General features: G+C 42.8%; 1 protein-coding gene across 2 annotated transcripts in view; it reads right to left on the bottom strand.

Moving 5' to 3' along the window:
- The window catches only part of dock3 (dedicator of cytokinesis 3), a 427692-nt gene that overhangs the window by 268284 nt on the left and 132531 nt on the right, over nucleotides 1-26877 (bottom strand). For both annotated transcript variants that reach the window (XM_042324863.1, XM_042324864.1), the window contains exon 3: nucleotides 22943-22983. In XM_042324863.1, the coding sequence (XP_042180797.1) occupies nucleotides 22943-22983 (41 nt within the window). The remainder of the gene's footprint in view (nucleotides 1-22942; nucleotides 22984-26877) is intronic.

Here is a 26877-nt window from a genome sequence, read left to right as displayed (position 1 = left end):
ATTCCCTATGAGGTATAGTGTGTTACTACTGTGTATATATGGGGAGTAGCGTGCTATTTAGGACTCACCCACAGAGGTCAAACAGGACCCTTTCCCTCAACACACTGCCAACTCTTATTCAGACCACTAGTCTAACAGACACTTCAACTCTTGTCATTTTTAGAAGACCAACTCATTCAGAAGTACTGTAACCTTGTAGATACACAACTAACTAAAATAATTCCTAACTTTGCATATACACCATTGGTCTGAGAGTCCAAGCAGGCTTCGTATGCCTTTTACTGAGGAGTGGCATCCGTCTGGCCAGTACACCATAAAGGCCTGATTGGTGGAGTGCTGCAAAGGTTCTGGAAGGTTCTAACATCTCCACAGAGGAACTCTGGTGCCACTTCCCTGACCAAGGCCCTTCTCCCCCAATTGCTCAGTTTGGCTGGGCGGCCAGATCTAGGAACATTCTTGGTGGTTCCAAACTTCTTCCATTTAAAAATGATGGAGGGCACTGTGTTATTGGGGATCTTCAATGCTGTACAATCCTGTCTTGGAGCTCTATGGACAATTCCGTCAACCTCATGGCTTGCTTTTTGCTCTGACATGCACTGTCAACTGTGTGCCTTTTCCAAATCATGTCCAATAAGTTGAATTTACCACAGGTGGACTTCAATCAAGTTGTATAAACATCTCAAGGATGATCAATGGAAACAGGATGCTCCTGGTTTGCCTTGTTTGCTAGACTGACATGTACTATATTCATGTTTAAACAGATGGGTTTATTGGTGTCAGAATACACCAGTTATGCTATTTTGGACCACCAGGCTGCTGATGGCTTAAGAGATGGGTGGGGCTAAGGCTTAAGAGATGGGTGGGACCTAAGGCTTAAGAGATGGGTGGGACCTAAAGCTTAAGAGATGGGTGGGGCTAAGGCTTAAGAGATGGGTGGGGCTAAGGCTTAAGAGATAGGTGGGACCTAAGGCTTAAGAGATGGGTTGGGCTAAGGCTTAAGAGGGTGTGAACAATGCTGAGTGGGTGTAGACAAAGGGGCGCTCTCCAGTACATGCACCAATACATTCAAGGGTCATTTTCTCAAAAGTGGGGTTACACGTTTATCAACATTCAAAGCAGAATTGCTTTCCCATTGTTTCCTCAACTGTAGTCTATGACATACCCTCTACCTTTTTATTTATTTTAATTTTACCCCCTTTTCTCCCCAATTTCATGGTATCCAATTGTTAGTAGTTACTATCTTGTCTCACCGCTAAAACACCCATACGAGCTCGGAAGAGACGAAGGTCGAAAGCCATGTGTCCTCCAAAACACAACCCAAACAAGCCACACTGCTTCTTAACACAGCGGAAACACTGTGCACCTAGCGACCTGGTCAGCATGCAATGCGCCCGGCCCGCCACAGGAGTCGCTAGTGCACGGTGAGACAAGGATATCCCTACCGGCCAAACCCTCCCTAACCCGGACGACGATAGGCCAATTGTGCGTCACCCCATGGTCCTCCCAGTCGCGGCCAGACGCGACAGAGCCTGGGCTCGAACTCAGAGTCTCTGGTGGCACAGCTAGCACTGCAATGAGTGCCTTAGACCACTGCACCACCCGGGAGGCCCTGAGTCTCTACTTTTATCCAAAGTTTTAAAAAACACAATTACAAATTTTGCTTCATAAGGCCAGTCAGTCACAAATTATATATTTTTGGGCCACTTGCTGTTTTGTATTCATGTTACGGCCCCTGACCATCCAGTCAAATAAAAATGGGCCCGCGGCTGAATCGAGTTGACGATCCATGATCTTGACAGCACTGTAGCCATTCCTACAGTCAAATGACCTAGTGTCCTTAATATTTTTCAGAATATCATAATGAATAAACATTTTTTTTTTTTTATTAAACGCAGAAAATCTGGTGTTTCTATATCAAAAGGTTTTGTTATATTTCAGACTTCTGTGATATATTCAGTATAAAGTGTAATATTGGGATGCAAATGCATTGAATTGAATACATTTCAACTCTATATCTGACATGGTATATTTTAAGCCCATAACCATGTGTGCGAGGTGTATACTTTTGTTTAAAAGTAGATTTGTTTAAGACGACAAAGAAACGCGCTGTGTGAGCCTGATTTAGCCCACTGCAGTAAATGGGGTTAAAGGTTAAGCTTCCTGAATGGAGATGGTTACAATACAGAGTACGTACGATAAGTGAAACACAAATTCATACTTAGCCAAATATAAAACCCATTAAATATGGATGAAAGATATACATATTTGTGTCTTACGACAACAACAACATAAACAAATGTCTTACTGCTCTATTCTTTATCACATTCTTCAAAAATCCAGAGCAATTAACAGGAAGCCGTAGAAAAATCTTGCGAGCAACTTTATAAACATTAAGTGAAAACATAAAGGAATTAAGTGAATATCTGAAGTTCAGCATCAGGTAAGGGTGAGGGGTAAATTGATAGGAACTCTAATGAGGATATACTGTAGATTAGCTCAGGTAGATTATTAGCTAAATAGTTCTAGATTTTAGAGAGTATTAAGGACAGTAACACTGATGGGTGAATGAGCGGGCATGGTAGACTAACAATAGAAATGTGTAGATGGATGGCAAGTAAGTATGAGAGAGGTTCAGTAAATATGAGGTAGGTTCAGTAAGTATGAGAGAGGTTCAGTAAATATGAGGTAGGTTCAGTAAGTATGAGAGATATGCAGTAATTGTGAGGTAGGTTCAGTAAGTATGAGAGAGGTTCAGTAAATATGAGGTAGGTTCAGTAAGTATGAGAGAGGTTCAGTAAATATGAGGTAGGTTCAGTAAGTATGAGAGAAGTTAATTAATTATGAGCTAGGTTCAGTAAGTATGAAAGGGGTTCAGTAATTATGAGGTAGGTTCAGTGAGTATGAGAGGGGTTCAGTAAGTATGAGAGAGGTTCAGTAACTATGAGGTAAGTTCAGTAAGTATGAGAGGGGTTCAGTAAGTATGAGTGAGGTTCAGTAATTGTGAGGTAGGTTCAGTAAATATGAGAGAGGTTCAGTAAGTATGAGTGGTTCAGTAAGTATAGGAGATGTTCAGTAAGTATGAGCTGGTTCAGTAAGTATGAACTGGTTCAGTAAGTATGAGAGAGGTTCAGCAAGTATGAAATGGGTTCAGTAATTATGAGGTAGGTTCAGTAAGTATGAGGGGGTTCAGTAAGTATGAGAGAGGTTCAGTAATTGTGAGGTAGGTTCAGTAAGTATGAGAGAGGTTCAGTAAGTATGAGAGGTTCAGTAAGTATAGGAGATGTGCAGTAAGTATGAGATGGTTCAGTAAGTATGAGCTGGTTCAGTAAGTATGAGAGAAGTTCAGTAAGTATGAGAGAGGTTCAGCAAGTATGAAGGACGTTCAGTAAGTATGAGTGAGGTTCAGAACAACTTTAGAAGAAAAGGAGAGAGACACTTATAAGGAGCAAGATTAGTTAGGTTAAGGAACCTGTACTTTTACAGTGGGTTAAGTAGGGTGGATGAGTGAGCATGGTGGACTCAGTGAGCATGGTGGATGAGTGAGCATGGTGGATGAGTGAGCATGGTGGATGAGTGAGCATGGTGGATGAGTGAGCATGGTGGATGAGTGAGCATGGTGGATGAGTGAGCATGGTGGATGAGTGAGCATGGTGGACTCAGTGAGCATGGTGGATGAGTGAGCATGGTGGATGAGTGAGCATGGTGGATGAGTGAGCATGGTAGAAGTTGCTCTGGATAAGAGTATCTACTAATTGACTAAAATTATTATTTTTAAATGTATAGAAGGTATTGTCATGGCCTGTAGTTACTAATATACTAGGAAGCTGAGGTATAGAAGGTACTGTCCTGTAGGTACTAATACACTAGGAAGCTGAGGTATAGAAGGTACTGTCCTGTAGGTACTAATACACTAGGAAGCTGAGGTATAGAAGGTACTGTCCTGTAGGTACTAAGACAATGGAAAGCTGAGGTATAGAAGGTACTGTCCTGGCCTGTAGGTACTAATACACTAGGAAGCTGAGGTATAGACGGTACTGTCCTGGTCTGTAGGTACTAATACACTAGGAAGCTGAGGTATAGAAGGTACTGTCCTGTAGGTACTAATACACTAGGAAGCTGAGGTATAGAAGGTACTGTCCTGTAGGTACTAAGACAATGGAAAGCTGAGGTATAGAAGGTACTGTCCTGGCCTGTAGGTACTAATACACTAGGAAGCTGAGGTATATACGGTACTGTCCTGGCCTGTAGGTACTAATACACTAGGAAGCTGAGGTATAGACGGTACTGTCCTGGTCTGTAGGTACTAATACACTAGGAAGCTGAGGTATAGAAGGTACTGTCCTGTAGGTACTAATACACTAGGAAGCTGAGGTATAGAAGGTACTGTCCTGGTCTGTAGGTACTAATACACTAGGAAGCTGAGGTATAGAAGGTACTGTCCTGTAGATACTAATACACTAGGAAGCTGAGGTATAGACGGTACTGTCCTGTAGATACTAATACACTAGGAAGCTGAGGTATAGACGGTACTGTCCTGTAGGTACTAATACACTAGGAAGCTGAGGTATAGACGGTACTGTCCTGGTCTGTAGGTACTAATACACTAGGAAGCTGAGGTATAGAAGGTACTGTCCTGTAGGTACTAATACACTAGGAAGCTGAGGTATAGAAGGTACTGTCCTGTAGGTACTAATACACTAGGAAGCTGAGGTATAGAAGGTACTGTCCTGCAGATACTAATACACTAGGAAGCTGAGGTATAGAAGGTACTGTCCTGCAGATACTAATACACTAGGAAGCTGAGGTATAGAAGGTACTGTCCTGTAGATACTAATACACTAGGAAGCTGAGGTATAGACGGTACTGTCCTGTAGATACTAATACACTAGGAAGCTGAGGTATAGACGGTACTGTCCTGTAGATACTAATACACTAGGAAGCTGAGGTATAGACGGTACTGTCCTGGCCTGTAGGTACTAATACACTAGGAAGCTGAGGTATAGACGGTACTGTCCTGGTCTGTAGGTACTAATACACTAGGAAGCTGAGGTATAGAAGGTACTGTCCTGTAGGTACTAATACACTAGGAAGCTGAGGTATAGAAGGTACTGTCCTGGTCTGTAGGTACTAATACACTAGGAAGCTGAGGTATAGAAGGTACTGTCCTGGCCTGTAGGTACTAATACACTAGGAAGCTGAGGTATAGAAGGTACTGTCCTGTAGGTACTAATACACTAGGAAGCTGAGGTATAGAAGGTACTGTCCTGGTCTGTAGGTACTAATACACTAGGAAGCTGAGGTATAGACGGTACTGTCCTGGCCTGTAGGTACTAATACACTAGGAAGCCCCCGCACATTGACTCTGTACCGGTATTCCCTGTATATAACCTCGCTACTGTTACTTTATTGTTGCTCCTAAATTATTTGATATTTTTCCATTTTTATTACTTTTTTTATTTTTTATTTTTACTTCAGTTTATTTTAGTAAATACTTTAACACTTTTTTCATAAAACTGAATTTAAGGGTTGGAAGTAAACATTAAGCTGTTCACCTGTTGTATTCGGTGTGATTTGATTTATGGCCTGTAGGTAACTACAGAGGGAAGCTGAATAATTACATGCGTATATTTACCCGGCTGGAAGGGTTTAGATTTGTATTTGTGACAGGAAATTAAGCTGTCTGATGCTGACACTATGAGATAAGTAGTCATACGATATTTGACGAGTAAGAAATGATACATTTGAGCCATGCACCAACGTCAACACACCCAGTGTCACAGCTTTCTCACAGAGGTGTACTGAGGTCCATGCTAGAGGGAGGTAGAATTAAGCACATCTCATTTTAGTCATTTAGCCTTTATTTCTGGCTTTATATCACTAGGTACATCCCCATTGAGATCCCAAATCTATTTTGCCATGGACACCTCTCCCCCTTTGCAAGTTTACGTTTATTATGAGGAATGTATTCTAGCAGGAGAGAGAGAGGAAGAGGGAGAGAGGGAGAGAGAGAGTGGGAGAGAGGGGAGGGAGAGAGAGAGAGAGAGAGAGAGAGAGAGAGAGAGAGAGAGAGAGGGGGGAAGAGAGGGGAGGAAAGAAAGAGAGAGAGAGAGAGAGAGAGAGAGAGAGAGAGAGAGAGAGAGAGAGAGAGAGAGAAAGAGAAAGAAAGAGAGAAAGAGAGAGACTTTTCCCTGAAATATAAAGGTAGCTTACGAAGAAGAGAAAGAAGAAATGTGGTTTAAACAAAGCTGATTGGCTCCAGGTAGACAATAGTAGTTAAACTGTTGAACAGCTTGGAAAAATCATTGTAAAGCATTATTATCATTATTATTATTATAATTTTTATTATTATTATCATTATCATTATTATCATTGTGTTATTATCATCATTATTATCATTATCATTATTATCATTGTTATTATTATCGTTATTATTATTATCATTATTATCATTATCATTATTACCAATATCATTATTATCATTGTCATTATTATCATTATTATTATCATTATCGTCATTATCATTCTTATTATTATCGTTATTATCGCATATTATTATTATGATAATTATTATTATGATCATTATTATTATTATTATTATTATTATTATCATTATTATTATTATCAGCCTGTAGGTACTGACTCCACACTCCAAGACTGCTTCCATCACGTGGACTGGGAGATGTTTCGTATTGCGTCAGATAAGAATATTGACGAATACGCTGATTCGGTGTGCGAGTTCATTAGAACGTACGTTGAAGATGTCGTTCCCATAGCAGCGATTAAAACATTCCCTAACCAGAAACCGTGGATTGATGGCAGCATTCGCGTGAAACTGAAAGCGCGAACCACTGCTTTTAATCAGGGCAAGGTGACTGGTAACATGACCGAACACAAACAGTGCAGCTATTCCCTCCGCAAGGCTATCAAACAAGCTAAGCGTCAGTACAGAGACAAAGTAGAATCTCAATTCAACGGCTGAGACACAAGAGGCATGTGGCAGGGTCTACAGTCAATCACGGACTACAAGAAGAAAACCAGCCCAGTCACGGACCAGGATGTCTTGCTCCCAGGCAGACGAAATAACTTTTTTGCCCGCTTTGAGGACAATACAGTGCCACTGACACGGCCTGCAACGAAAACATGCGGACTCTCCTTCACTGCAGCCGAGGTGAGTAAGACATTTAAACGTGTTAACCCTCGCAAGGCTGCAGGCCCAGACGGCATCCCCAGCCGCGCCCTCAGAGCATGCGCAGACCAGCTGGCCGGTGTGTTTACGGACATATTCAATCAATCCCTATACCAGTCTGCTGTTCCCACATGCTTCAAGAGGGCCACCATTGTTCCTGTTCCCAAGAAAGCTAAGGTAACTGAGCTAAACGACTACCGCCCCGTAGCACTCACTTCCGTCATCATGAAGTGCTTTGAGAGACTAGTCAAGGACCATATCACCTCCACCCTACCTGACACCCTAGACCCACTCCAATTTGCTTACCGCCCAAATAGGTCCACAGACGATGCAATCTCAACCACACTGCACACTGCCCTAACCCATCTGGACAAGAGGAATACCTATGTGAGAATGCTGTTCATCGACTACAGCTCGGCATTCAACACCATAGTACCATAGTACCATAGTACCCTCCAAGCTCGTCATCAAGCTCGAGACCCTGGGTCTCGACCCCGCCCTGTGCAACTGGGTACTGGACTTCCTGACGGGCTGCCCCCAGGTGGTGAGGGTAGGCAACAACATCTCCACCCCGCTGATCCTCAACACTGGGGCCCCACAAGGGTGCGTTCTGAGCCCTCTCCTGTACTCCCTGTTCACCCACGACTGCGTGGCCACGCACGCCTCCAACTCAATCATCAAGTTTGCGGACGACACAACAGTGGTAGGCTTGATTACCAACAACGACGAGACGGCCTACAGGGAGGAGGTGAAGGCGCTCGGAGTGTGGTGTCAGGAAAATAACCTCACACTCAACGTCAACAAAACTAAGGAGATGATTGTGGACTTCAGGAAACAGCAGAGGGAACACCCCCCCATCCACATCGATGGAACAGTAGTGGAGAGGGTAGCAAGTTTTAAGTTCCTCGGCATACACATCACAGACAAACTGAATTGGTCCACTCACACAGACAGCATCGCGAAGAAGGCGCAGTAGCACCTCTTCAACCTCAGGAGGCTGAAGAAATTTGGCTTGTCACCAAAAGCACTCACAAACTTCTACAGATGCACAATCGAGTGCATCCTGGCGGGCTGTATCACCGCCTGGTACGGCAACTGCTCCGCCCAGAGGGTAGTGAGGTCTGCACAACGCATCACCGGGGGCAAACTACCTGCCCTCCAGGACACCTACACCACCCGATGTTACAGAAAGGCCATAAAGATCATCAAGGACATCAACCACCCGAGCCACTGCCTGTTCACCCCGCTATCATCCAGAAGGCGAGGACAGTACAGGTGCATCAAAGCTGGGACCGAGAGACTGAAAAACAGCTTCTATCTCAAGGCCATCAGACTGTTAAACAGCCACCACTAACATTGAGTGGCTGCTGCCAACACACTGACACTGACACTGACTCAACTCCAGCCACTTTAATAATGGGAATTGATGGGAAATGTAAATATATCACTAGCCACTTTAAACAATGCTACCTTATATAATGTTACTTACCCTACATTATTCATCTCATATGCATACGTATATACTGTACTCTATATCATCGACTGCATCCTTATGTAATACATGTATCACTAGCCACTTTAACTATTCCACTTTGTTTACATACTCATCTCATATGTATATACTGTACTCGATATCATCTACTGTATCTTGCCTATGCTACTCTGTACCATCACTCATTCATATATCCTTATGTACATATTCTTTATCCCCTTACACTGTGTATAAGACAATAGTTTTGGAATTGTTAGTTAGATTACTTGTTGGTTATTACTGCATTGTCAGAACTAGAAGCACAAGCATTTCGCTACACTCGCATTAACATCTGCTAACCATGTGTATGTGACAAATAAAATTGGATTTGATTTGATTTGATTATTATTATCATTATTATCATTATTATCATTATTATTATTATCATTATTATTATTATCATTATTATTATTATTATTATTATTATTATTATCATTATCATTATTATTATTATTATTATTACTATTATCATTATTATTATCATTATTATCATTGTTATTATTATGCCTGGAAAGCCCATTTGAACCTTGTGTTCCCTGTATAAAGCCAGGAAAAGGAACCTCACACTGTACTGTGATATTATAGAACAAAACACACGGGTTTATATGTTTACACAACCCATTCCTATAGAAGAGGTTGTCACGCCCTGACCTTAGAGAGCTTTTTATGTCTCTATTTTGGTTTGGTCAGGGTGTGATTTGGGGTGGGCATTCTATGTTCTTTATTTAATGTTTTGTATTTCTTTGTTTTGGCCGAGTATGGATCTCAATCAGGGACAGCTGACTATCGTTGTCCCTGATTGGGAACCATACTTAGGTAGCTTTTCCCACCTGTGTTTTGTGGGTAGTTGTTTTCTGTTTAGTGTTCTGCACCTGACAGGACTGTTTCGGTTTCGTTTATTCACTTTGTTATTTTGTTCTAGTGTTCAGTTTAATAGAAACATTAACACTTGCCACGCTGCGCTTTGGTACGATTCTTCCTCATCAGACGACGACCGTTACAGAGGTTCAGACTTGGAAATACAAGAGATATTTTCATGAACAACTATCTATCTGTTGAGACAAACAGAGAGAGAGAGAGAGACACACACACACACACACACACACACACACACACACACACACACACACACACACACACACACACACACACACACACACACACACACACACACACACACACACACACACACACACACACACACACACACACGCACAACCCGGCATGTGGGAAGTGACAAAGAGCTCTTATCGGACCAGGGCACAAATAATAAAAAAATAATAATCAATAATAATGTTGCTCTTTATTTAGTCATTTTATGTAAAAAAAAACGTATTTGTTCATCAAAAATGGTGAATCTTTATTTAGCCATCTGACATATAAAACTTAATTTGTTCATCGTAAATAACTCACCACAGGTTAATGAGAAGGGTCTGCTTGACAGGATGCACATAACTCTGACATGTTGGGTTGTATTGGAGAGAGTCTCAGTCTTACATCATTTTCCACACAGTCTGTGCCTGTATTTAGTTTTCATGCTAGTGAGGGTCTGGAATCCACTCTCACATAGGTACGTGGTTGCAAAGGGCATCAGTGTCTTAATTAACAGCACGATTTGCCAAGGCAAGAAACTCTGAGTGCAGCCCTATCCAGAAATCTGGCAGTGGCTTCTGATAAAATTCAATTTTCACAGAACCGCTTGTTGCAATTTCGATGAGGCTCTCTTGTTCAGATATCAGTAAGTGGACTGGAGGCAGGGCATGAAAGGGTATATGACTCCAATTGTTTGTGTCGTCCTTTTCAGGAAAGTACCTGCGTAACTGCGCACCCAGCTCACTCAGGTGCTTCGCTATATCACATTTGACATTGTCCGTAAGCTTCAGTTCATTTGCACACAAAAAAATCATACAATGATGGAAATACCTGTGTGTTGTCCTTGTTAATTAATGCAGACAGAGACGAGCTCCAACTTCTTAATCATAGCCTCAATTTTGTTCCGCACATTGAATATAGTTGCAGAGAGACCCTGTAATCCTAGATTCAGATCATTCAGGAGAGAATAAACATCACCCAGATAGGCCAGAAAGTGTGAGAAACTCGTCATCATACAAGCGTTCAGACAAGTGAAAATGATAGTCAGCAAAGAAAACTTTAAGCTCGTATCTCAATGTTTAAAAAAACATGTCAATACTTTGCCCCTTGATAACCAGCGCACGTCTGTATGTTGTAAAAGTGTTACATGGTCGCTGCCCATATCATTGGTAGACCGTCGTTGTAAAAAGGTAAGAATTTGTTCTTAATTCACTTACCTAGTCAAATAAAGGTTCAATTTAAAATAAAATAAAATCACTGCGTAATGCAGAAAATACACGAGAGTGCAGGGGCTGTAAGAAAGTTAACCATTTTCACTGTAGTGTCCAAAATGTCTTTCAAACCGTCAGGCATTCCTTTGGCAGCAAGTCGCCATGTGGCAGCACATCAAAGAGCCGGTGGATGCTGGAAATGACCGTGGTTCCACCTTGTACCACGACCAAGCCGTGTGTTTGTGTGTGTGTTTGTGTGGCATGGCCAGGCTGGGCTGTGATGTGACTCAGCCAAGCTAATCTGCTGTGGAAGGTGACTGCGCTGGCACGGTGTGTGTGTGTGTCAGAACTGGGGCAAGTCCACACATGGTTGTGGCTGCCAAGTTATTGGAGCCCAGGGACAGAGCTGCTCTGAATTACTCACGCTTATGAAGTCATTTAGCGCCTAGCCGTTAAGTGTAGAAATAGGCCTACCTCCACTGTTAGCGCTTAGCGCCTAGCCGTTAAGTGTAGAAATAGGCATACCTCCACTGGTAGCGCTTAGCGCCTAGCTAACAGTTAACTTAATGTGTGGAAATACCTCCACAGCTAGTGCCTAGCTAACAGTTAGCTTCATGTGTGGAAATACCTCCACAGCTAGTGCCTAGCTAACAGTTAGCTTCATGTGTGGAAATACCTCCACAGCTAGTGCCTAGCTAACAGTTAGCTTCATGTGTGGAAATACCTCCACAGCTAGTGCCTAGCTAACAGTTAGCTTCATGTGTGGAAATACCTCCGCTCTTTATTTAATGTTTTTGTACTTTTACCCCTTTCTCACTCCAATTGGTAGTTACGGTCTTGTCCCTTCGCTGCAACTCACCTACGGACTCGGGAGAGGCGAAGGCCGAGAGCCATGCATCCTCCGAAACACAACCCTGCCAAGCCGCACTGCTTCTTGACACACTGCTCCCCTAACCCGGACGATGTTGACCCAATTGTGTGCCGCCTCATGGGTCTCCCGGTCACGGCCTGTAACACAGCCTGGGGTCGAACCCGGGTCTGTAGTGACACATCAAGCACTGTGATGCAGTGCCACTCGGGAGGCCAATTCCTCCGCTCTTCTCGCTTAGCGCCTAGTTAACGGTTAACTTCATGTGCAGAAATGCTGGCTGCTAATACATCAGTATATATTATACCAGTACATGTCATATTTTATCCCAAGCGACTTGCAGTAGTGGGAAATCTATCAGGAATTAAACCCACAACCCCAACTGCCATGCTCTACAAACTGAGGCACACAGGAACCCAATGCTGACGGATTGGTGTACTATTCTGTTTCAGTTCTAGCCTTGCTTGGCAGTAGATATACATGACTTCTAGTTGATAAATGGAGGCCGTTCAGATGCTATCATAAGTGCTAATATAGTGTTTTACTAAAAATGCTTGATAAATGCTACTACGCTTTAATATTTTTTTTTCTATTTATTTCTTACTTCAGTTTATTTTAGTAAATACTTTCCTAACACTTGTTTTCTTAAAACTGCACTGTTGGTTAAGGTTAACTACACCTGTTGTATTCATGACAAATAACATTTGATTTGACCATTTGATTTGATGCGGATTTGAACACACACACCTTCACACACACACACACACACACACACACACACACACACACAGAGAGTAGTTGGCCTCGGTAACTGTCAGAAGATTTTAGAAATACTATGTACCAAACAGTTAGTTAGTCCTCATTTAGAATGGAGTAATAGGTTACAGTCCTCTTTAGAATGGAGTTATAGGTTACAGTCCTCATTTAGAATGGAGTTATAGGTTACAGTCCTCATTTAGAATGGAGTAATAGGTTACAGTCCTCATTTAGAATGGAGTAATAGGTTACAGTCTTCATTTAGAATGGAGTTATAGGTTACAGTCCTCATTTAGAATGGAGTTATAGGTTACAGTCCTCATTTAGAATGGAGTAATAGGTTACAGTCCTCATTTAGAATCCAAGTTATAGGTTACAGTTCATTTAGAATGCAGTTATAGGTTACAGTCCTCATTTAGAATAGAGTTATAGGTTACAGTCCTCATTTAGAATGGAGTAATAGGTTACAGTCCTCATTTAGAATGGAGTTATAGGTTACAGTCCTCATTTAGAATGGAGTAATAGGTTACAGTCCTCATTTAGAATGGAGTTATAGGTTACAGTCCTCATTTAGAATGGAGTTATAGGTTACAGTCCTCATTTAGAATGGAGTTATAGTTTACAGTCCTCATTTAGAATGGAGTTATAGTTTACAGTCCTCATTTAGAATGGAGTTATAGTTTACAGTCCTCATTTAGAATGGAGTTATAGTTTACAGTCCTCATTTAGAATGGAGTAATAGGTTACAGTCCTCATTTAGAATAGTGTTATAGGTTACAGTCCTCATTTAGAATGGAATTATAGGTTACAGTCCTCATTTAGAATGGAGTAATAGGTTACAGTCCTCATTTAGAATAGTGTTATAGGTTACAGTCCTCATTTAGAATGGAGTTATAGGTTACAGTCCTCATTTAGAATGGAGTTATAGGTTACAGTCCTCATTTAGAATGGAGTTATAGGTTACAGTCCTCATTTAGAATGGAGTTATAGGTTACAGTCCTCATTTAGAATGGAGTTATAGGTTACAGTCCTAGAATGGAGTTATAGTTTACAGTCCTCATTTAGAATGGAGTTATAGGTTACAGTCCTCATTTAGAATGGAGTTATAGTTTACAGTCCTCATTTAGAATGGAGTTATAGGTTACAGTCCTCATTTAGAATGGAGTTATAGGTTACAGTCCTCATTTAGAATGGAGTTATAGGTTACAGTCCTCATTTAGAATGGAGTTATAGGTTACAGTCCTCATTTAGAATGGAGTTATAGGTTACAGTCCTCATTTAGAATGGAGTTATAGGTTACAGTCCTCATTTAGAATGGAGTTATAGGTTACAGTCCTCATTTTAGTAAAGGTTACAGTTCATTTAGAATGGAGTTATAGTTTACAGTCCTCATTTAGAATGGAGATATAGGTTACAGTTCCACATTTAGAATGGAGTTATAGGTTACAGTCCTCATTTAGAATGGAGTTATAGGTTACAGTCCTCACTTAGAATGGAGTTATAGGTTACAGTCCTGTTTTAGAATGGAGTTATAGGTTACAGTCCTCATTTAGAATGGAGTAATAGGTTACAGTCCTCATTTAGAATGGAGTTATAGTTTACAGTCCTCATTTAGAATGGATTTATAGGTTACAGTCCTCATTTAGAATGGAGTTATAGGTTACAGTCCTCATTTAGAATGGAGTTATAGGTTACAGTCCTCATTTAGAATGGAGTTATAGGTTACAGTCCTCATTTAGAATGGAGTAATAGGTTACAGTCCTCATTTAGAATGGAGTAATAGGTTACAGTCCTCATTTAGAATGGAGTTATAGTTTACAGTCCTCATTTAGAATGGAGTTATAGGTTACAGTCCTCATTTAGAATGGAGTTATAGGTTACAGTCCTCATTTAGAATGGAGTTATAGGTTACAGTCCTCATTTAGAATGGAGTTATAGTTTACAGTCCTCATTTAGAATGGAGTTATAGGTTACAGTCCTCATTTAGAATAGAGTTATAGGTTACAGTCCTCATTTAGAATGGAGTTATAGGTTACAGTCCTCATTTAGAATGGAGTAATAGGTTACAGTCCTCATTTAGAATAGTGTTATAGGTTACAGTCCTCATTTAGAATGGAGTTATAGGTTACAGTCCTCATTTAGAATGGAGTTATAGGTTACAGTCCTCATTTAGAATGGAGTTATAGGTTACAGTCCTCATTTAGAATGGAGTTATAGGTTACAGTCCTCATTTAGAATGGAGTTATAGGTTACAGTCCTCATTTAGAATGGAGTTATAGGTTACAGTCCTCATTTAGAATGGAGTTATAGTTTACAGTCCTCATTTAGAATGGAGTTATAGGTTACAGTCCTCATTTAGAATGGAGTTATAGGTTACAGTCCTCATTTAGAATGGAGTTATAGTTTACAGTCCTCATTTAGAATGGAGTTATAGGTTACAGTCCTCATTTAGAATGGAGTTATAGGTTACAGTCCTCATTTAGAATGGAGTTATAGGTTACAGTCCTCATTTAGAATGGAGTTATAGGTTACAGTCCTCATTTAGAATGGAGTTATAGGTTACAGTCCTCATTTAGAATGGAGTTATAGGTTACAGTCCTCATTTAGAATGGAGTTATAGGTTACAGTCCTCATTTAGAATGGAGTTATAGGTTACAGTCCTCATTTAGAATGGAGTTATAGGTTACAGTCCTCATTTAGAATGGAGTTATAGGTTACAGTCCTCATTTAGAATGGAGTTATAGTTTACAGTCCTCATTTAGAATGGAGTTATAGTTTACAACCCTCATTTAGAATGGAGTTATAGTTTACAGTCCTCATTTAGAATGGAGTTATAGTTTACAACCCTCATTTAGAATGGAGTTATAGTTTACAGTCCTCATTTAGAATGGAGTTATAGTTTACAGTCCTCATTTAGAATGGAGTTATAGGTTACAGTCCTCATTTAGAATGGAGTTATAGGTTACAGTCCTCATTTAGAATGGAGTTATAGGTTACAGTCCTCATTTAGAATGGAGTTATAGGTTACAGTCCTCATTTAGAATGGAGTTATAGGTTACAGTCCTCATTTAGAATGGAGTTATAGGTTACAGTCCTCATTTAGAATGGAGTTATAGTTTACAGTCTTCATTTAGAATGGAGTTTACCCGGTAAATTGACTAAGAACATATTCTCATTTACAGCAACAACCTGGGGAATAGTTACAGGAGAGATGAGGGGGATGAATGAGCCAATTGGAAGCTGGGGATGATTAGGCGACCATGGATGATATGAGGGCCAAATGGAAATTTAGCCAGAACACTAAGGTTAACACCCCTACTCTTACGATACGTGACACAGAGAGTCAGGACACCCGTTTAACATTGAATATGAAAGATGGCACCCTACACAGGGCAATGTCCCCTTCATTGCCCTGGGATTTCTACTGTCTATCCTCTCCTCTCCTGTTCCTCTCCTCTGCCTTTCCTCTCATCTCCCTTCCCTCTCTTTCCTTTCCATTCTTCTTCCTCTCTTCCCTCTCTCCTCTCTCTTTCCTTTCCTTTCTACTCTCCTCTCCTCACCTCTCCCTTTCCTCTCCTCTCTTTTTCCTTTCCTCTCCTTTACTCCCAGCCTCTAGGCTACCTGCCCCTGGGCTACCTGCCACTAGGCTACCTGTCACTAGCTAGGCTACCTGCCGCTGGGCTATCTGCCGCTTGGCTACCTGCTGTTGGAATACCTGCTGCCTGGCTACCTGCTGCTAGGCTACCTGCCGCTAGGCTACCTGCTGCTAGGCTACCTGCTGCTAGACTACCTGCCGCCAGAATACCTGACACTAGGCTACCTGCTGCTAGGCTACCTGCTGCTAGAATACCTGCTGCTAGGCTACCTGCCACTGGCCTACCTGCCGCTAGGCTACCTGCCGCTAGGCTACCTGCTGCTAGGCTACCTGCCGCTGGCTCACCTGCCACTAGGCTACCTGTCACTAGCTAGGCTACCTGCCACTAGTCTACCTGCCGCTAGAATACCTCCCGCTAGAATACCTGCTGCTAGGCTACCTGCTGCTAGGCTATCTGCTGCTAGAATACCTGCTGCTAGGCTACTTGCCGCTAGAATACCTGCTGCTAGGCTACTTGCCACTAGAATACCTGCTGCTAGGCTACCTGCTGCTAGGCTACCTGCTGCTAGGCTACCTGCCACTAGGCTACCTGCCACTAGCTAGGCTACCTGCCACTAGCTAGGCTACCTGCCACTAGGTTACCTGCCACTAGAATACCTGCTGCTAGGCTACCTGCTGCTAGAATACCTGCTGCTAGGCTACCTGCTGCTAGGCTATCTGCTGCTAGAATACCTGCTGCTAGGCTACTTGCCGCTAGAATACCTGCTGCTAGGCTACTTGCCGCTAGAATACCTGCTGCTAGGCTACCTGCTGCTAGGCTACCTGCTGCTAGGCTACCTGCCACTAGGCTACCTGCCACTAGGCTACCTGCCACTAGCTAGGCTACCTGCCACTAGGTAGGCTACCTGCCACTAGGCTACCTGCCACTAGAATACCTGCTGCTAGGCTACCTGCTGCTAGAATACCTGCCGCTAGGCTACCTGCTGCTAGAATACCTGCCGCTAGGCTACCTGCCGCTAGGCTACCTGCCGCTAGGCTACCTGTCGCTGGGCTACCTGCCTCTAGGCTACCTGCCACTAGGCTACCTGCCACTAGCTAGGCTACCTGCCACTAGCTAGGCTACCTGCCACTAGGCTACCTGCCAATAGGCTACCTGCCACTAGCTAGGCTACCTGCCACTAGCTAGGCTACCTGCCACTAGTTAGGCTACCTGCCACTAGCTAGGCTAACTGCCAATAGGCTACCTGCCAATAGGCTACCTGCCACTAGCTAGGCTACCTGCCACTAGCTAGGCTACCTGCCACTAGCTACCTGGCTAGGCTACCTGCCACTAGTTAGGCTACCTGCCACTAGGCTACCTGCCACCAGCTAGGCTACCTGCCACTAGGCTACCTGCCACTAGCTAGGCTACCTGCCACTAGGCTACCTGCCACTAGGCTACCTGCCGCCCTTTACACACAGTTCAATCCAATAGAGGCTACACCACAGGTTACAGACCACACTAAAGGGAACTCATCTGTGCTGCTTTCTTGGCCAGGGCTCAATCTCAATGTGAATTCACTGATTAAATAAAGTTTAAATAAGATAAATGAAAAATAAAACACCCACCCAGCACTTATAAGTGCTACAGTTTTAGGTTGCAATTTAAAATGAAGTCTATAACACAGAAGCTGAACATTACATAAAAAAGGGTATCTGCCTCAAAGTGCAAATCAATTACGCCTAATGACCGGTGTTATAGAAGCTTCAAAAAGAACGCCTGACAACGCAGAGAAACATAAATGAAATAGTTTCAGATTACAGCGTTATAGAGTCCTCTAGTGTTATGAATAAAACATCTATGCCGTTTCAACTGTGTCTTATGTACTGTTGAAGGGATAGTGTGAGATATTGGCAATGAAGACGTAGATACCATTTGGATATCTGCGTGCTGTTTGAAAAAAGTTGAAGGTACTGTAGATTTGTGAGCCATTGCTAACTAGCGTTAGCACAATGAAAAGAAGTCTATGGGTACAGCTAGCATGCGTCCAGTCATCTGGGTAAGTAAAAAAAGGACAATTGCCAAAATCTTAAACTATGCTACTGTAATACTACTTCTCTCTAGGTACTGTTTATAAAAATGAATCATACAAAATGCCTTTTAGTGGTAAAGAATTGTTTTTGTACAGTTGGCTATTAGTGGTAAAGAATTGTTTTTGTACAGTTAGCTTTTGACATTAATACATTGTATTAGTACAAACGGGCTTCTAAAGAGGTCAACTGGATATCTAACAACAAAGGAAGCACACTAATGGGGTTAAAGGATGGTGCTTTATCTCTTTTGTCGAGACCTACCACGGTTCTGTGTGTGTGTGAGTGTGCGTGTGCATTTGTGTGTGCGCTTATGTGTGTACCATCCTGTACCAGCCTATAAAAGGCGAACAAAACAGCAGGAGGGGATCAGACAATACGACAAACCTCCTGATATAGTACAGCTTCAGCCCTCCTGATATTGTACAGCTTCAGACCTGATATAGTACAGCTTCAGACCTCTTGATATAGTACAGCTTCAGAACTGATATAGTACAGCTTCAGACCTGATATAGTACAGCTTCAGACCTCCTAATAGAGTACAGCTTCAGACCTTCTGATATAGTACAGCTTCAGACCTCCTGATATAGTACAGCTTCAGACCTCCTGATATAGTACAGCTTCAGACCTCCTGATATAGTACAGCTTCAGACCTCCTAGTACAACTCAGACCTCTTGATATAGTATAGCTTCAGACCTCCTGATATAGTACAGCTTTCAGACCTGATATAGTACAGCTTCAGACCTCCTGATAGAATACAGCTTCAGACCTGATATAGTACAGCTTCAGACCTGATATTGTACAGCTTCAGACCTCCTGATATAGTAAAGCTTCAGACCTCCTGATATAGTACAGCTCAGACCTCTTGATATAGTACAGCTTCAGACCTGATATAGTACAGCTTCAGACCTGATATAGTACAGCTTCAGACCTCCTGATAGAGTACAGCTTCAGACCTCCTGATATAGTACAGCTTCAGACCTGATATAGTACAGCTTCAGACCTGATATAGTACAGCTTCAGACCTCCAGTACCTTCAGACCTGATATAGTACAGCTTCAGACCTGATATAGTACAGCTTCAGACCTCCTGAAATAGTACAGCTTCAGACCTCCTGATATAGTACAGACCTGATTTAGTACAGCTTCAGACCTGATATAGTACAGCTTGATATAGTACAGCTTCAGACCTCCTGATATAGTACCTCAGACCTCCTGAAATAGTACAGCTTCAGACCTGATATAGTACAGCTTCAGACCTGATATAGTACAGCTTCAGACCTCCTGATATAGTACAGCTTCAGACCTCTTGATATAGTACAGCTTCAGACCTCCTGATATAGTACAGCTTCAGACCTGATATAGTACAGCTTCAGACCAGACAGCTTCAGACCTGATATAGTACAGCTTCAGACCTGATATAGTACCTGATATAGTACAGCTTCAGACCTCCTGATATAGTACATCAGACCTGATATAGTACAGCTTCAGACCTCCTGATATAGTACAGCTTCAGACCTCCTGATATAGTACAGCTTCAGACCTGATATAGTACAGCTTCAGACCTGATATAGTACAGCTTCAGACCTGCTGATATACCAGTTTCAGACCTGATATAGTACAGCTTCAAATCTCCTGATATAGTACAGCTTCAGACCTCCTGAAATAGTACAGCTTCAGACCTCCTGAAATATACAGCTTCAGACTGATATAGTACTTCAGACCTCTGATATAGTACAGCTTCAGACCTACTGATATAGTACAGCTTCAGACCTGATATAGTACAGCTTCAGACCAGTACAGCTTCAGACCTCCTACAGCTTCAGACCTAGTACAGCTTCAGACCTAGTACAGCTTCAGACCTCCTGATATAGTACAGCTTCAGACCTGATATAGTACAGCTTCAGACCTGATATAGTACAACTGACCTCCTATAGTACAGCTTCAGACCTCCTGATATAGTACAGCTTCAGACCAGACAGCTTCAGACCCTGAGACCTGATATAGTACAGCTTCAGAGCTTCAGACCTCCTGATATAGTACAGCTTCAGACCTGATTTAGTACAGCTTCAGACCTGATATAGTACAGCTTCAGACCTCAGTACAGCTTCAGACCTCCTGATATAGTACAGCTTCAGACCTCCTGAAATAGTACAGCTTCAGACATGATATAGTACAGCTTCAGACCTCCTGATATAGTACAGCTTCAGACCTCTTGATATAGTACAGCTTCAGACCTCCTGATATAGTACAGCTTCAGACCTGATATAGTACAGCTTCATACCTTCTGATATAGTACAGCTTCAGACCTGATATAGTACAGCTTCAGACCTGATATAGTACAGCTTCAGACCTCCTGATATAGTACAGCTTCAGACCTCCTGATATAGTACAGCTTCAGACCTGATATAGTACAGCTTCAGACCTCCTGATATAGTACAGCTTCAGACCTCCTGATATAGTACAGCTTCACACCTGATATAGTACAGCTTCAGACCTGATATAGTACAGCTTCAGACCTGATATAGTACAGCTTCAGACCTCCTGATATAGTACAGCTTCAGACCTCCTGATATAGTACAGCTTCACACCTGATATAGTACAGCTTCAGACCTGATATAGTACAGCTTCAGACCTGCTGATATACTACAGTTTCAGACCTGATATAGTACAGCTTCAAATCTCCTGATATAGTACAGCTTCAGACCTGATATAGTACAGCTTCAGACCTCCCTAGCTTCAGATCTGATATAGTACAGCTTCAGACCTGATATAGTACAGCTTCAGACCTCCTGAAATAGTACAGCTTCAGATCTGATATCGTACAGCTTCAGACCTGATATAGTACAGCTTCAGACCTGACATAGTACAGCTTCAGACCTCCGGTTATAGTACAATTTCAGACCTGATATAGTACAGCTTCAGACCTGATATAGTACAGCTTCAGACCTGCTGATATAGTACAGCTTCAGACCTGATATAGTACAGCTTCAGACCTGATATAGTACAGCTTCAGACCTGATATAGTACAGCTTCAGACCTCCTGATATAGTACAGTTTCAGACCTGATATAGTACAGCGTCAAATCTCCTGATATAGCACAGCTTCAGACCTGATATAGTACAGCTTCAGACATCCTGATATAGTATGATCTTATTATTCGTATCTCAGAGCCATTTGTTTGACTAGTTATAGCCTAATGTTAGCTAGCTAACATTGAACCTGGTTGGTTAACTACCTGCAGATTCAGGGATTTTGGTTCACTGTTTAGCTAGCTAGCTACATGTCTTAACAAAAGACTCCACTATACAAATAAACATTTCAGGTGCGATCGTAAATTCAGTCTGGCCATCTACTCAGATTCACTCTCGTCTGTGTGTAACAGAGCACAGAATAACTGATGAATATACGAAGGCTAAACAACATTGAATATAGCCGGGGTCAGTAAACGTTGGCAAAAAAAGCGCAATTACATTTTTGCCCACAGCACAGATAAGGTCACCAACACTCTGGATAACATGAAAACAGCCAGCTCTGCTAGGGGGAGTCAAATCTTCAGAGTTTGGATGGGGGGCAAAAGCTTAATAGGGTGTGAACGATGCTGAATGGGTGTAGACAACGAAGAGCTCTCCAGTAGGTACCAAAATATTCTCAAAAGTGAGGTTGCAAGCCATTTTCTCAAATGTGAGGTAACAAGCCATTTTCTCAAAAGTGAGTTTACAAGTTTATCAACTTTCAAAGCAGAATTACTTTCCCATTGTTCCTCAAATGTAGTGTGTGATATACCCTTTTGTAGCTCTGTGTCTCTGTTGTATGTATATTGTATGTTGTATGTTGCTGAGATGACACGCTATGCACCGTCTGTTCCTGTACAGTCTAATGTACCCGTCTGGAGTGTTTCACAGTGTTGGCTCACTAATGCAGGAGCAGAACAACTGTATGTTTGAAAAAAAAAAAAAACTTGGATACACTAATATCCTTTTATACACAATACATGTAATGGATATACACACTGTATCATACACCAATACCAGGGATTGTATTAGTCCAATAGTGAGTGTTTTCCAATCTTTGCTCCTGTAACTACAGTGGATAAGGTGTATGAAACACTAACCCTTGTTTCAATTGAAGCATAAAAACTGCAGAACCCCATGGCTATACACTAATGCACCAATCACAGCGTGAAAACAGCCAATCAGCGTGGTAAACACTAGAGAGTGTATGTAAACAGCCAATCAGAGTGGGAAAAACTAGAGTGTGTATGTGCACAGCCAATCAGAGTGGTAAAACACTAGAAAGTTTAGGTAAACAGCCAATCAGAGTGGTAAACACTAGAGAGTGTATATTAACAGCCAATCAGAGTGGTAAACTCTAGAGAGTGTAGGTACACAGCCAATCAGAGTGGTAAACACTAGAAAGTGTAGGTAAACAGCCAATCAGAGTGGTAAACACTAGAGAGTGTATGTTAATAGCCAATCAGAGTGGTAAACTCTAGAGAGTGTAGGTACACAGCCAATCAGAATGGTGAACTCTAGTGAGCGTAGCTAAACAGCCAATCATAGTGGTCGACAGTGTAGTGTGGAAACACACGTCCCAAATAACGTTGTAGGAATGAGAGCACCAGGTAATTTACCTTGATTGTGGGCTTCCTGGTGGAGAATCCTCGGTACCACCCTGAAAGAGAGAAAATAACAAAAACAATGTTTAGGAGAGATCTGTAAACACCCCTTATCTCAACCCTCAGCCCACCTTCAGAAAACAACCCATCTCAACCCTCAGCCCACCCTCAGAAAACAACCCATCTCAACCCTCAGCCCACCCTCAGAAAACATCCCATCTCAACCCTCAGCCCACCCTCAGAAAACAACCCATCTCAACCCTCAGCCCACCTTCAGAAAACAACCCATCTCAACCCTCAGCCCACCCTCAGAAAACAACCCATCTCAACCCTCAGCCCACCCTCAGAAAACATCCCTGATATCAACCCTCAGCCCACCCTCAGAAAACACTCCTGAGATCAACCCTCAGGACTGATGTTATCTTAATGTTCAGTATAATGTGAGAGTGAATGGGGTCAGGTAGGACTGATGTTATCTTAACGCCGAACCTCGGGCTCGAAGGTCGAGGGTTCGAGACCTGCTCCCTGCTGTTTCATTACATTACTTAATGGCTATGCAGCACTAAACTGCTTGGGAGAAGATGGTAGATGTCAGAGAGGAGCTGGTAGATGTCAGAGAGGAGATGGTGAATGTCAGAGAGGAGATGGTGGAAGTCAGAGAGGAGCTGGTAGATGTTAGAGAGGAGATGGTAGATGTCAGAGAGGAGATGGTAGATGTCAGAGAGAAGATGGTAAATGTCAGAGAGGAGCTGGTGAATGTCAGAGAGGAGATGGTAGATGTCAGAGAGAAGATGGTAAATGTCAGAGAGGAGATGGTGGATGTCAGAGAGGAGCTGGTAGATGTCAGAGAGGAGATGGTAGATGTCAGAGAGGAGATGGTGAATGTCAGAGAGTAGATGGTGGAAGTCAGAGAGGAGCTGGTAGATGTCAGAGAGGAGATGGTAGATGTCAGAGAGGAGATGGTGAATGTCAGAGAGGAGATGGTAGATGTCAGAGAGGAGATGGTGAATGTCAGAGAGGAGATGGTGGAAGTCAGAGAGGAGATGGTGAATGTCAGAGAGGAGATGGTGAATGTCAGAGAGGAGATGGTGGATGTCAGAGAGGAGCTGGTAGATGTCAGAGAGGAGATGGTGGATGTCAGAGAGGAGCTGGTAGATGTCAGAGAGGAGATGGTAGATGTCAGAGAGGAGATGGTGAATGTCAGAGAGTAGATGGTGGAAGTCAGAGAGGAGCTGGTAGATGTCAGAGAGGAGATGGTAGATGTCAGAGAGGAGATGGTGAATGTCAGAGAGGAGATGGTAGATGTCAGAGAGGAGATGGTGAATGTCAGAGAGGAGAGAAGTCAGAGAGGAGATGGTAGATGTCAGAGAGGAGAGATGGTAGATGTCAGAGAGGAGCTGGTAGATGTCAGAGAGGAGATGGTAGATGTCAGAGAGGAGATGGTTAATGTCAGAGAGGAGATGGTAGATGTCAGAGAGGAGATGGTGAATGTCAGAGAGAGGAGATGGTGGAAGTCAGAGAGGAGATGGTGAATGTCAGAGAGGAGATGGTGAATGTCAGAGAGGAGATGGTGGATGTCAGAGAGGAGCTGGTAGATGTCAGAGAGAGAGATGGAGGAGCTCAGATGTCAGAGGAGATGGTGATGTCAGAGAGGAGATGGTGAATGTCGGAGAGTAGATGGTGGAAGTCAGAGAGGAGCTGGTAGATGTCAGAGAGGAGATGGTAGATGTCAGAGAGGAGATGGTGAATGTCAGAGAGGAGATGGTGAATGTCAGAGAGGAGATGGTGAATGTCAGAGAGGAGATGGTGGATGTCAGAGAGGAGCTGGTAGATGTCAGAGAGGAGATGGTGGATGTCAGAGAGGAGATGGTGGAAGTCAGAGAGGAGATGGTGAATGTCAGAGAGGAGATGGTGAATGTCAGAGAGGAGATGGTGGATGTCAGAGAGAAGATGGTAAATGTCAGAGAGGAGATGGTGGATGTCAGAGAGGAGATGGTGAATGTCAGAGAGGAGATGGTAGATGTCAGAGAGGAGATGGTGAATGTCAGAGAGGAGATGGTGGAAGTCAGAAAGGAGATGGTGAATGTCAGAGAGGAGATGGTGAATGTCAGAGAGGAGATGGTGGATGTCAGAGAGAGCTGGTAGATGTCAGGAGGAGATGGTGGATGTCAGAGAGGAGATGGTAGATGTCAGAGAGGAGATGGTAGATGTCAGAGAGGAGATGGTGAATGTCAGAGATGGTGGAAGTCAGAGAGGAGCTGGTAGATGTCAGAGAGGAGATGGTAGATGTCAGAGAAGAGATGGTGAATGTCAGAGAGGAGATGGTAGATGTCAGAGAGGAGATGGTGAATGTCAGAGAGGAGATGGTGGAAGTCAGAGAGGAGATGGTGAATGTCAGAGAGGAGATGGTGAATGTCAGAGAGGAGCTGGTAGATGTCAGAGAGGAGATGGTAGATGTCAGAGAAGAGATGGTGAATGTCAGAGAGGAGATGGTAGATGTCAGAGAGGAGATGGTGAATGTCAGAGAGGAGATGGTGGAAGTCAGAGAGGAGATGGTGAATGTCAGAGAGGAGATGGTGAATGTCAGAGAGGAGATGGTGGATGTCAGAGAGAAGATGGTAAATGTCAGAGAGGAGATGGTGAATGTCAGAGAGGAGATGGTGAATGTCAGAGAGGAGATGGTGGATGTCAGAGAGAAGATGGTAGATGTCAAAGGAGATGGTGAATGTCAGAGAGGAGATGGTGGATGTAAGACAAGATGGGATGCCTCAGAGAGGAGAGATGTCAAGATGGTAGATGTCAGAGAGGAGATGGTGAATGTCAGAGATGGTGAATGTCAGAGAGGAGATGGTAGATGTCAGACATAGATGGTGGATGTCAGAGAGAAGATCTAATGTCAGAGAGGAGATGGTAGATGTCAGAGAGGAGATGGTAGATGTCAGAGAGGAGATGGTAGATGTCAGAGAGGAGATGGTAGATGTCAGAGAGGAGATGGTAGATGTCAGAGAAGAGATGGTGAATGTCAGAGAGGAGATGGTAGATGTCTAGATGGTGAATGTCAGACATGGAGATGGTGGCCTCAGAGAGGAGATGGTGACCTCAGAGAGGAGATGGTGGATGTCAGAATTGGAGTGGTAGATGTCAGACATGGAGATGGTGAAGTCAGACATAGATGGTGAATGTCAGAGAGGAGATGGTGAATGTCAGAGAGGAGATGGTGGATGTCAGAGAGAAGATGGTAAATGTCAGTGAGAAGCTGGTAGATGTCAGGTTTAATAAAAGTAAGTCAATGTGTGTCAGTGTGGCAGCAGTCCTCCTCTTTCTTTGACTAAACACTATAGTCTGTTCTGCATAAGACAACATGGGGCCTCTGAGACCTCAACATAATTGTAGTAGTCTAACTCTCAGACATGGGGTCTCTGAGACCTCAACATAATTGTAGTAGTCTAACTCTCAGACATGGGGTCTCTGAGACCTCAACATAATTGTAGTAGTCTAACTCTCAGACATGGGGTCTCTGAGACCTCAACATAATTGTAGTAGTCTAACTCTCAGACATGGGGTCTCTGAGACCTCAACATAATTGTAGTAGTCTAACTCTCAGACATGTGTTACAGAGTGAAAGGTTATAATGCTATAAAACACAAGGGGAAGTTGAATAAGAGAGGCAGCAGTGTGCTGAGTCCTGAAGCCTCGTAGACTTGACACATGGGCCTCAGAGACTTCCACATAATTGGAGGAGCCTAGCTAACTCTCATCCCATCTGAATATGGAAAATTGTTTCATCAATGTAACTAACGAGAATACAGATTGGCACACACACAAGTGCGTGTGCACATACGTACACACACACACACACACACACACACACACACACACACACACACACAAACACACAGGCACATGCCCAAACCAAACACACACAGATACTCAAACACATGACGGACAGG

This window comes from Oncorhynchus tshawytscha, linkage group LG07, assembly GCF_018296145.1.
Source record: "Oncorhynchus tshawytscha isolate Ot180627B linkage group LG07, Otsh_v2.0, whole genome shotgun sequence".
Classification (NCBI taxonomy): Eukaryota; Metazoa; Chordata; class Actinopteri; order Salmoniformes; family Salmonidae; genus Oncorhynchus; species Oncorhynchus tshawytscha.
This window is presented reverse-complemented; position numbering and strand designations above follow the sequence as displayed.